Source organism: Prinia subflava, chromosome 10 (genome assembly GCF_021018805.1).
Source record: "Prinia subflava isolate CZ2003 ecotype Zambia chromosome 10, Cam_Psub_1.2, whole genome shotgun sequence".
Classification (NCBI taxonomy): Eukaryota; Metazoa; Chordata; class Aves; order Passeriformes; family Cisticolidae; genus Prinia; species Prinia subflava.
The window spans coordinates 23363924-23376878 of record NC_086256.1 but is presented as its reverse complement, the minus strand read 5'-3'; the positions used below and the strand labels follow the sequence as shown (position 1 = coordinate 23376878).

The window sequence follows — 12955 nt, the reverse complement described above, 5'->3', positions numbered from 1 at the left end:
TGTTTGGAACATCCTGGTTTCTAAGAGAGTTTCAGACTCAAACACCTTAATGGGTCACCATATGAAGAGACAAAGTGTTCACTCTCTCCTCAGAGAACTGAGTTAAATAGCAAAGCTATCTGTTGGCTACCAGAAAATGTAAAAAGGTAAGAATTGCCAAAATCAAGTTAAGACTTTGCCCCTGAAGAAGTAAACCTGTTCACAGTAAAACAAAAATAGCAAAATGAGTGGGGCCATTATGTCATGAAAATTGTCTAAAGGACACAACCTTTGGTGTAGTTCAATATTAAAATAAAACTCTGCAAGCTTTCAGTGGGGATAAGGATTGTTGAAACAGTTAACACATCTGAGGCAGGAATAAAGGGGTGAAAATGGCAGTAACAACTAAGCTGAAAGCTAAACTCAAGAAATGTAATACTTGGAAACTGAAACCTTAGGGAAAATCTGCTTTCATATTCTGGAAAAAAGTTATATTTAAACATGAAGGCCACAGGATGTTAGTATTTTTAATGTACTTCTATTTACTCAGTAAAGCTGCATATCATTGCAGAATATTCAGCATCATGCACTCTCAGATGATACTACTCCTGTCCTTCAAAAAATCTCTTATGAGTTATTAAAAAAAAAATTACTGAAGAATTCATTCAGTAAAGGTCTCCTGTTAATTTTTTCCTGTGAGGAGACAAAACCTGAAAAGTAGCAGAGATCCCATTTTGCTTATCTCAAAACTAGCTCTGGGGCAGAAGAATACTTTGTTTAGCCTTGAAAAAGGAGGTTACTTCTCTAGAACCTTATTACTTTTCTTAATTGAGCTGCAGCTTGTTTGCAGTGTTTTCCAGCAGCAGGGATGAAAGCCAAGAGCTGTTTATCATTCCTGGATGCTGCCACTTGGACAGCAATAAGCTGATTCCAAGTAATCTTGGAGTCAGCTGCTTCCCCAGGTCAAACGTGGCAGTGTGATAACTCCAGACAACCACACTGTGTAGAACTGAGCAAGAGAACACGTAAAAAGGTCAAAGTTGCAGATGAAATGCAGTTTTTTGCTCTGCTTTTTTCAGCAGAAAGCCTCCTTTTTGGGTCCATTTCCAACAGTGACTTCAAGGTTTTAAGAGGAAAGCAATTCAGCAGACAGAAAAAAGACAAATTTAATTCCAGTGGGGCAGAGGAGAAAAGGAGAGCCTTTTTGAATTCTGATTAGAAATGTTCTCTCCCACCTCTTATTGGCCAAAGAAAGGTCTCTGTGACTCCAACAACACAAAAATAAAAGTCAGTAGATCACTTTTGCAGATAGAGGGTGAAGGAGAAGAAATGAAGCTCTGTAAAATATTTCCTCAGGCTAAACAGTCTTTTCTCTTGAAGAGCTTGAATGATTTCCTACGTGCATGGGCTACCAGCCTACTTCTCGTGTTGAGTGATGTCTGACTGTCAGGAAGAAACTGCATACTGGTAGTATGTAAGACTCCTTTTATTTTCTTCTCCATTCATGACTCCCACTAGTAACACCCAAGCAGCCCCTTCATTTTGCAACACTGACCTAGCAGAAGTGGAGCAGTACAAAACAAGACCACAGCCCACCTCCCAAAGTTCAGGGAAACGTTAAATAAGCACAGCACAGAGCTAGAAATTGCCTTCAAGAAGAAACAGTCTAGCATAATGTTTTGACTGTGCTTTTCTCAAAAACTTCATGCAAGTTTTCAGTACTCTCATGACCAAAAATCTGAGTCCTTCAAGTAAAAACTAGTAACACCCGTAACAGCAGTAACACCCACCTCAAAAGGAATTAATTGCCTAAAGTCAAGTTACAGCATCCTCCTTTGACAGAAAGAAGTACAAGCAGCAACAGATGGATATGCTTAATTAACAAGCTGCCAGGACAGAGTATTTTTTAATTTCAAATAAGTGCAAAGAACAATCCTTGCAAAATATTCTTGCTACCCATGGCTTCAGAGCTGAGTGGTTATCCTGCATCTATACGCAGAATTGTGCACCAGCTACACAAGGGTAGGACTGTTCATAACTTTGTTTTCGAAGTGCTTCACACACCTGCAAATGCTTTCTGTGACTGCAATGCACTTCTGAGCTTAAATAAAAGCACTGCCATCATCGTGGAAAGCAAATGAAAGTCCTCCCAGGCCACAGAAATACCCACTGTTCTCCTGTTTTCCCCTTATCCCTGCATACCGCCATCTCCACGCTCCTTGCTGCCACAACGTCTTTGGGTTTTGCATCTTTGGTTCCAATGTAGGAGCCGATGGTGTCACAGGACCAGGGAGAGTACTGGCTGTAGTCATTTCCTTTGTATTTCCCAGCTACCTTCAGGTCTTCATCCAAGTACTGTACAAAAACAAAAATCTGGTTCTGTAAGTGAAGGGAAGAAGCAGTTTCACAGCCACCCCTGTTCACTTCAACAGCAGTGAACTTGAGAAACACCACCAGGATTATTTTTTATCAGATACATCACCCTCTGGAATTAGGCCAGAGAACACATGAAGTGTGTTAAATTCTGAGCCCCTGGCCATGCTCCCAGTGCTGACTGTTCACTTGGCCAGTTTGAAGGTGATATTTTGACACTGGTTAAAAAAATCAATCTCTATCAAGCTGTTACTTCATTCTAAATATTCCAGGATTAAAGTCTAGTAACTGTGAAGAGTGATTATTTCAATTAGTAATGGCTCAAAATTCATTTTCTTGGATGCACCAAAAGCAGAGAGCTTAGGACCAGTGGTAGATCAACAGCCAGCTGAAATACTGAAGACTGTACTACAAGGACTCTAGGCACAAAATCTACTTTCCCCAACACCTGCCAGTGCTGTCGTGTTCTGATTTTCTTGTTGTCTACACCTATCAGCAAATAAATGCCCAAGTAGTTCCTAAACATGCCAGTATCTCATGTTTTTGTCAAAATATGCTTACCTCCTCTGAGTGAAAAGGATGAGGCAAGGTTGGTGATGGTGCAAAAGGAGGTGGAGAAATCACCTTCCTCTCCTCCAGCTGGGCCATGATCTCTTTCCTTCGTCGGTGAAGCTCATCCAGGCTGGGATGAGGCTGAAATGAAGACAGGAAATTGTTTCAGAGCTCCCGAAGCACTAAGGTACAAAATGAGTAATTTTCTAAGTATTGTTTACCTCAACAAAATAAGGGAACTATATATTGCAGGGAGAGGGAAATACAGAGGATAGATAGAATCATTAAAGAAACAAGTAATGATCACTTTGTTAACTTTCATATAGGACATACATGTTCCTACACTGGCCAGTGTTAGTTCAAGACACCCCACAAACAGGGACTGTGCTACAACTTGGCAAAGTTCCCACTGGAACACATTCAGCATGGCAAGCCCCCATTACAGTCATATAGAGTAAATTGATATAACTCTGCAGGTCACCAGTCACGTTTATTATTCACTTTGCAATAGAATTAAACACAAACACGGCACACTCAAAGTGATAAATCTGTAAGTTATGTTAAAAACACTTCCTGTACTCAGCAACAGGATTCAGAGCCTTTAATCTGAACGACCTAAGTCCAACTGTTCTACAGAACTCAATTCCAGCTGGTTAGTTATCCAAAAATATTTGTAAACTTACAATAAGAAAACCCTCCAGTTAGCTATCTAACTAGAAAAAATTCAGAAGAGCAAAATTTGTGATTCTTTTATCAAGGCAGGTATGTTTAATGTCTATTATTTAGGTACAGAGTTGGTCAGTCACAGATGGGCAGTACAAGAACGCACACGTGACCATTTCCACACACTGTATTTACTCTGCACTTGAGTAGCCCTCTCCAGCCTATTCTTTGCTGGAAAAGTCAGAGACTTACGAGATTCCCAAAGTGAATTACAATGCTTTTCTGCTTCGAGCACTAAAGCAGCCTACTCTTACATCTTAACATCATTACAACTGCAGAGTTGACCAGTAACTAAATGATCTTCCAGCTTTTGATCCGCTTCCTAAAGTTCAGACTTCTCAAAGGCCACCCCCTTAGTACAAACATACCCAATTCCTAAAGCAGTTTACAGATCCCCTCAAGGCACATGCAGGAGCCATACCCTGTGGCACGAAGGCCGGATCTGGCCGAGATGCGGAGCCACCGGGCAGTAGGCCTCTGCCTGCTGGTATCTGTCCCTGGGCTCGGGCACGTAGAGGGGCACGGCGGCCTGCGGGATGTCGATGGGCACGGGGCTGGCGCGCACCACGTCGTCGCGCTGGTAGGGCTGCACGGGCGGGTAGACGCGGCGCCCGTCGTAGTGCGGCGGGTACACGGGCTGCGCCAGCGCCGCGTAGCCCTGCGCCGCCGGGTACTGCGGGCTCACCACGCGCTCCGGCAGGTACGGCCCGTACGGCTCCAGGTACGGCGCGCCCGCCTCGGCCGCCGCCGGCGGGGGCCGCACAAAGCGGGACATGGACTGCGTGGGGTAGTACACTCCTGAAGAGAGGCAGGCAGGGAGAAAACACAACATACGGGAAGTGATTACCACGGTTGTCACAAAAACTGAGCACAGAAAAGCCTGAAGAAGCAAAAGCTGATCCAAAGCTCAAGTGACATAATAGAATTATGTGAGACACATGGTGTCCACGTTACAGTAGCTGATAAAGAGCTGGTGAGACTGAGCCCATCAAAGGTGCCTCACAAGTCCTGCCAGCACATTGAATAGAAATAAATCACCAGAATGTCTCTGCAGATTGCTACAAATGCTAAGACCTAAAAAGTAAAATGAAGACTGGCCTTATCCATGCAATTAAACTCAATTTATCCCAACATATCAGAGCCACTGACTAGGTAAAGGAACTTGGATTATTAGGACACAGAGATTTGTTTCACGTCTTGAACAGGAGAAAGACATTTGAGAACTGCACATCACCAAAGACATAAGATCACATTGCCTGGCTACCTGAAGATTTTATTATTCTATCTAAGATCTCTGGATAATTTTAAAATAAGCATGAATATGTGCATGACATCAAATTCTGTGAACAATTCAATGTTCACTGGCACACAATGAAGAAATGTAAGTAGTCTCTTTTTCTTCAAAATGCTCTGCTATTTTCTCAGAAATGACTTCCCCCATTTCACCTTTCCTTTCTCAAGTTTTTTCTACTTTTACCTTCCTTTGGTATTTCACTGCTTATTTTTCTTTCGTATTAACTTCACTTTATCTCATTTCCCTCTGCAGCCTCACATTGCCTAAGAATCATTCTCTGTTTTCATATAGATAGACAGATCTTCTCTTTTTAATCCCCTTCAATATTATCTTTTGCCATGTGTTCTCTTTATAGTTATTTTTTCCTCCTAGTTCCTTTTTTATGACATTTTACTTTTTTGTGAACACCTTTCTCTAACTTCATTCATGTCTAGTCATCACATGCACTTATTTCCACTTTCCCTGAGTCAAACTGAATTAAGTGGATGGATCCCTCATCCAGCCCAGTTAGGAAGAACTGAAGACAGAAGGACTTGCAACACTTGGACAGATACAAGTATTGCCTTAACTTGCATTCAAGTCCTCAGTCAAGGCATAAAATCCCACCAATTTCCACTTTATTATGACATCACCATATCATGTCTTTCTGTCCATGTCATTTGAAGAAAATTTCAATTAATGGGCTTAAAGACCAGAGTGAAAGAAAGACTAAAATCAGAACAAGGATGAAAGAGCTTGGTGTCAATCTTACCTTGTTGGTAGGGTGCTGGCTCAAACGATGGGGCAGCCCCTCTGGGGTCTTGATAAAACATATCTGCTTGTTGTGCACTGTACAGCTGAGACCCTCGTGGTACCATCTGCAACTGCTTGGTGACAGACACCGAGGGCAGATCTGCTGGTGCCCGAGCAGGCACAGGATGAGGGTTCACTGGCAAGGCAGAAATAGAGCTCTTGGGCACAGATTCCAGCCTAGAAAAGTGGAGAGATGGCACTGCTCATTAAGGCCTGGTACAGCACACTGTACTCTTAACACACTGTTCTCTGTCTACACTCTACCTTCTGCAGGCTTCTATCACCTTCTCCAATTAAAATATAAACAAACAGGGAATTAACGCAGTCTAGAGTTTCAGCTTTCACTTTCCACTCTACTATATAATCACTAAAAAAACCACCCCCAACCAAACCCAAGAACAACCACAATCCCCGTTCTGTTTCTTTCTTAAAGAACTGGTTTACTTTGTTTCTACTCCCCAGTTACACACACAACAATTGAACAGGTAGGAAGAGGCGTACAAGTCCGGAGGGGATCCAGGGGCACTGCTACTCAGGTGATCCATCTTCCCCGGCTTCAGGGCAGCCTCATAGCCGGAGTCAGTCCCTCGAGAAATCAGTTGTGTCACTGTGCTGCCTGTTGACACAATTCCATTTGGCAGAGCAGAGGTTTTCCTATTGGGCAAGTCCACTCCCCCTTCCTCTGAGAGGATAGCTCCTGAAGGCAGCCCCACCTCATTCAGCTGGCCCAGGGAGGCACTAAGGGGTCTTCTGGGAACGAGACGCTTGTTCATTTTACGGAATCTTCAAAAGAGAGACCATACATCAAAAATTGAAACAAACAAAAAAAACGTAAAAGGAGATGTATTTTCAAGATTTTTCAAACATGGAATCTACTGAATCCAATTGTATTCAAGTTCATCAAGGGATTTGCGAGAATATCTCTTAGAATACAGCTTCCCTGATAATTGATCTATTAATAGGAGCTTCAGTCAGAATAAGGATGGACTTTTAATGACAAGTACATCAAGAATTCACAGGTAAACTTCACACAGCAAATTTACAAATCCTACATTCTTTGCACATTCGCATCTCAAGCAAAGAAAACCAAAACCAAGCATCACATAAAACACAATTATCAGATAAAATACAGTAACACAAGGTTCAGTATAAGATCACAAACTGTTCAAGCCTGTTTTATTCAGAGAAGAAACTAATAGCAGAAAATTTAAGTGAAAAAATATGAAGTTATACCCTTTTGCTCCATTTGTCCAATAATAAGCCAACTGTTTACTACCATGTGATATATTTTAAAGCACAGTTTAAGATTCAGGTTATTATATCAATATGCAGCTTACACCATTTTCTGTTGTTTGATAAAGTGATTGCAGAGATAAGAACTCTATGAGCATGCAGCAAGTCCAAATATTTAACTGCTTTTGACTAAAGCCTGAACTAATACAGCATTTGAACTAAAGTTCCACAGAAACCAGCAGGCCAACAGTAGTGGAGAGCAAATCCCAGGGTTGAAGGTCCTCCACTAAATACCCTGCCATTAGTTGAGATCCCAGAATGAAGTGTGAGAGCATATCTGCAGACCTGAGTGTTCTCACTGAACGAGAGGCTATTTCTTCAGCGGGGTTGGAGCCAACACCATCATATCATAAATAACAGAGTGAGATGGGAACCCAGACTAGGAAGGTACACAAATTACTGCAGAAAAAGGTGGCAGTTATTACTCAATCTTCAGATAATCTTTGTAGCTGCATGCATTAACATGCCTTAACAGCAACACAACAGAGTTAAAATGAGTTTTATTGTTGGAGCTGTTTTGTTTTTTAGATGTTGTTGCACTCTCCACATGTGCAGGACAAATTAATTTTAAGAAGTTCAGTGCTTGCACACAGGGTCTTTGTCCCTTATCAAGAGGGGAATGAGCTGCTGTTTAAGCAAGTTGAGATTATATAGTATGGTATCTAAAGCATTACCACACATTTCCCCATGATCTTCCTCCAAACTTAAAGCTATATAGCGAGATCGAGGAGTCACACAGCAACAGCAATGCATATTATTCACACTAAGCATTTTTAAAAGGAGGAGCACTAACACAGTAGCTACTTAAAGGAATTAAGCAATGATAAAAGGTACAAGGAACAATCAGAACTCCCAAGTTCCCCAATCAACCACCCACAGAAACTGCTGGAATCTGACACTGAACAAACATTCTCTTCAGCCCAGGACAACATTAATACCAAGGCATACAAGTCAGCCTGGCTGCAATAGGCCTCTCCCCCCTGCAAAGCTGCCAAACAGTCCCTGATACACACACCTGGCTCAGAGGTATAACACTGACCTACCACCCACCACAGGTTAACAAACCCATCCCAGAGCAGCACCACCAATCTCCCTTTCGTTAGCATGACAGCAGGCAAAAAGCTCAACTGTTTCTGAAGCACACAAGTACTGAAGTCCTACTCCTTGTTCATATGAATAACTGTCTTGGTCATTCTAACACCACACGCTCTGCTCCTCTTCCCTCATGTTTTGTCTATGTACTGCATGCTGGCTATACAGCCCATGAACTGACATGAATGCTTTGAGCTGCAGATTCACAAAGGAAAAACAAACACTGCATGCCAATTCCGAGCCTTTGCAGGATTCTTCTCATTAAAAAGCACCTTTCCTTAGAATTATTTTAGCCCAAAAAGCAAGTAACAAGCTAATATACTACATAAAATACACTGTATTTATTTCTTTTAGCTCCTAAATAGCCCATTTTACTTAAAAAATAAATTAAAACAACCTGCAGAACAACAGCATCTTGCTCTTGCATGGCTGGCCCTCCTAAATCTGTAACTGATCTAGACTGCAGACTTGATATGACCATCATTTTTTAACTCTACAACAACAGATGTAACTAACTGAAGTACCTGCATAAAAGTTTTGACAGATCACACGAAGAACTGTTGCAGAAAAAAATCTTGGAAAATCTGTTTTTAGCTCTTTGGAAAGCTAGCAACACATTCCTTACATTTTCAAAACTACCAGCAACCTACCTGAATAAAAAGGGAAGATGAGAAGTACTCCCAAATACCAGCCACTGTGAATGCCATCACAGCATGTTTAGTCACACTTAAGAAGCAGGGAAAACAGCCCACCTCCATAAACTTTGGATAACACTTGTGTAACATCAACTTTTCAGAGCTGCATGACTGATGAACAAAGCAAATATCCTGATGCATGGAAGAATAACTAGCTCCAAAAGCTAAGAGATGACTGTCAGAAGTTAATCACATTACTTCTTGCTAGTTTAACAGGTTATACCTCCTTTCCCCCTCATTCCTAGATATGAGAAATAACTCTTACAGACCAGATGAAACAAGGACTAAAGTGCTTTCCACTAGCAGAGGTACACTTACTTTTCCAGCTCCTCCTGTGAGTGTGCGAAGGTGCAGCTGGCCCCCCGGGGACATCCTCCTCTCTGCTTCATATCTCGGCACATGTATGTCTTGTACTTGCTGTGCTGAGGGGGCTGCAGGGTAAAGAAACCAGGTGAGACACCTGAACAGCAAGTGCACTTAACCGAGCTGAATGTATCATCAAAGGCCTGATGTTTGACTGTTTGTAATTCCTCAAATGTAAGTGTTTCTGGAATACCTGAGATGTAATAAACGACTGAAGTACTTGTGTTTGGTTCTTCAACAGAACCAACACATTCAACAGCATGTGTTTTGACAACTAGGTCACTCTCAGGTTTCTACAACATTTTTATTCAAGCTCCTTACTGGAGAGCTTGACTACAATGAAGGTGTACATTTTAGGACACAGTTAAGTGGACAAAACTGATACAGAATGAAAAACTTGCCAATAATCAGATACACCCTATCAATAGTTCCCACCAAGGGAAAGGTCTGTAAAAGTCAACATGCTTCCTGAGAAGCCAAAAGGTGTATATCTTAGGAAGTCAACTGCAAACTGTTGGGGGAGCGGGTTTCCTGTGGTTTTTTTGTTTGTTTTGGGGGGTTTTGTTTGTTTGTTTGTTGTTTTTTGGGGGTTTTTTTGCCATCTACTGTAGCGAGAAGATCCAGGCAGAGTGAACATAAGCCACACAGCCTTTTAGTGGCCACTGCTGGCAGGTAGTGCAACTTTACCCAGAGCTCAGCAGACATCCCTCTCCTACTCAGGAGGCTCCAGGTTCCCTTCCAAGTAGCACAGCATGTACCACAGGCTCTCCACAGCAAAAACTCTTGCTGTTTTCCCCTCCCAGATTCCCACTTATGCATTTCTACTGGTTTTCCTTTTGCTGGTGACAGTGCTCATTATCCATTTCAAGTAATGCAAAAAAGTGAAATAGCAGAAAGAATTCACTTTAATTTTGCCTTTCTTTTAGGCAGTGATAATCTTTTTACTAGCTGAGCTCCCCAAACCAGCTCTCCAAGAAGATGAATGCCAAAGTGACGGAGAAGTAGGACTGGGACAGGCAGCTCCATATTTCAGCAGCATTTATATCAACTGAGCTACACAACAAAAGGACATGAAAGGTAATGTGGTGCAATCACACCACATCAAGTGGAATAAGGTAACTATGAAATAAGCTAATATACAATTACATTGTCATTGCTGAAACAACAACAAAAAAATGTTCCAGGAACTTGGATTGCACCTTCATATGAGCTATTCTTAAATCTTCAAGCTTGACAGACCATTGAGCACAGGCACAAGGATGATTTCATTAACAGAGAGCCAGCTGGCTGGAATATGTCACATTAAAACAAAACCAAGACATTTCCCAACAAATCACAGCAGCACCCAGCATCCCTTCCCCACCCACTGCTCAGGAAGGTTGTTATTCATTTTCTCAAGCCTGCAGCTGGATCAGACTGTTCTCCTTCCATCCTAGTGAGCTGTGAAAATCAGTTCAATGGGTTTTGGAGGTAAATATGTGTTGTTTCGTGTTTTTTCCTTTCTTGCTTCTTTTTTGATAAATATGACTCAGCATTGATGTTTTCAATTAGCCCCTTTTTCAAACCTTTCAAATCTCTCCAGATGACATTAGTAAACCTCTACTGTAGGATACAGTCAATAAAACTTCAGGCTACATATTTCCCAAACGATTTGGCTTTTACCTGTTGTTGATCTGCTCCTTTTTTGCTGTGATTCTGGATATAATCAACTAAGCCATGAACCACAGTTCTCACAGCAACCAGTCCATTTTCCAGTTGTTCCCATGTTGGAGGTGGAGCATCTGTTGCAAACACCGAATATAAAAAGAAAAATCAGAAGGAATTTCCAAAACCAGGTACAAATCCCCACATCAGCATCACAAAACTTGACGAGCCAAGTTTATAAAAAATGTTTCATCAGTAGATAAAAATCATTCAACACCTTAATCCTGGGACATTTAGCTCTTACAGAATAGAGATATCTATAAACTTAAGACTGAAAGCACAAAACACCAAATGAGCAAGTAAGACCACTATTAGCATGTCAAATTATTTCCTTGTACAAGAACTTTCACATCTCATAAGAACTCCAGAGTAAAGGCACTGTACAAACTCTTCTCATTAAGAAAAACATCAGGTTCAAAATCCCTTTTTGCATTCAGACTCCTGGAGGTAAAATCATTCTATACAAATACAGTAATTGCTGGCCTGATTACACAGGCACAGACGTGGAACAGCAACAGAAATTAATGCCTCTCATGTGGAAAGAACATCACAAGGCAAATCTATGAATCAGACCACCATCTACAACACTGTGACTAAATTGTAGAGTCTCAATTCTATAGGAGCACCTTTTCCTTTTAGCCAATTTACTTGTCTAAATTTTTGAATCTGTTCCAGCAGCTGACACTCCCACTGTGTGCCTGCACACTCTGCTGCAAAGCACAGTACCTCAAAGAGCCTTTCAAGATCTTTAGCAGAATTAATTGTATTATATTCCACTCGCAGGGACTAAATTCTTCCAGAAGTACTTCCACATGCTTCCCTGCTGTTCTTTAGGAAACTCATCAGTACAGAAAAACCCACCAACACCAGACTTGGCTACTGAAATCAAGGGAAGCTATTAGTGATGCCACTTCCATATCAGTTTTTTGCAAACAAATTTGCAGTACACAGGTTTGTCCCCAGCTTGTTCCAGTAGGAAAGATTTGGGAAGAAAGCATTGCAGCTCCTTTACCTGTGAAGTACAACTGGTGCTCACTGGAAAGGAAGTTTAACTTCCGTTTGTTTAAACAAATAGGAAGTACAATTTTCCATCTCATGAAGTTGTAGTTTATATCTTTTTACTATTTTGATATATAATATTGATTTTACAAATTTTAGCAGGTATAAAATAAAACTTCAGCCATAGGACTTAGTTTTGTGACTTCCCTTCTCTCTCATCCTTACAGTACTGCGGATTTTTTCAACAATTTCTATCCTTCTCTCCTCTGTCAACAGCTTAGGTTTCATTTCCCAGTTGAATTCTTCCCAGCTATCTTCCACTTCCCAAACTCTTTCCCAGTTTTGCAGAACTACATATGAACAAGAAAAATACTAGATTTTGTAGGTTAACAAACCATTCTTGTCTAGACTGGCTTTTGCCCAGCTTCTCTCTATTTATTCTATCAAAATTCTACTTTGGAATCCAAAACATTGAAGTAGATGAGTAAGGAGGACGTTTCCTTACACTTGATGATCAGCTTTCCATCCTTCAACAGTCTAAGCTTGTCTTGCTACACTTATAGGTTTTCATTTAAAAAATCCAGATTTACCTGGACTGGGATCAATATTTGCTAGGAGCTCTAGGTGAGGTCGAAGACGATTCAAGTTAGCTGGATCTCCAGTCCTCTGAAGAGCAATAGTTAATTCCTGAACACTCTGTGCAAACGAGGCTGGGGTCTGCAACTTAAAAAAATTATCATAATTAACTTTCTACAGGCACAGTGATCCTCAACGTTTCTGAAGGCTGCTCCACATGCTCACAAGAACTGTCTCCCAAAATTGGAGACAGATGTCTTTCACAGAAGTGAACCCTTTCTATTAAAAATGCACAGTTCTTTGACATTGTATTAAATTACACTTCTAAATAGACAAAATAAAGACTGGTATTATTTCTAGCAACAAAACTCATTTCTTTTGTGTTGTGCTGCCACCCAAGAGAAAAAATGGGCTATATTAGAAAACATTTAATTTAGATTTCTGGAGAGTCTAAGATCTCCAATCCCCAAACCAACAGGTTTGCACCCTGCTTTAAACTGAGTGCAGCAAGCAAAAGATA

The 12955-nt window shown here is 41.1% G+C and overlaps 1 protein-coding gene across 5 annotated transcripts in view; it reads right to left on the bottom strand.

Annotated features, from left to right (window-relative positions):
• The window catches only part of RC3H1 (ring finger and CCCH-type domains 1), a 76313-nt gene that overhangs the window by 27627 nt on the left and 35731 nt on the right, over nucleotides 1–12955 (bottom strand). For 4 of the 5 annotated variants that reach the window (XM_063407715.1, XM_063407716.1, XM_063407718.1 and 1 more), the window contains exons 7-14: nucleotides 12450–12582; nucleotides 10819–10937; nucleotides 9112–9224; nucleotides 6215–6496; nucleotides 5673–5890; nucleotides 4049–4425; nucleotides 2914–3045; nucleotides 2182–2334 (exon numbers count right to left, since the gene is read on the bottom strand). In XM_063407715.1, coding sequence (XP_063263785.1) covers nucleotides 2182–2334; nucleotides 2914–3045; nucleotides 4049–4425; nucleotides 5673–5890; nucleotides 6215–6496; nucleotides 9112–9224; nucleotides 10819–10937; nucleotides 12450–12582 — 1527 coding nt within the window. Of the gene's footprint in view, nucleotides 1–2181; nucleotides 2353–2913; nucleotides 3046–4048; nucleotides 4426–5672; nucleotides 5891–6214; nucleotides 6497–9111; nucleotides 9225–10818; nucleotides 10938–12449; nucleotides 12583–12955 lie in introns of all 5 variants that reach the window. The other variant, XM_063407720.1, reaches the window with a different exon arrangement.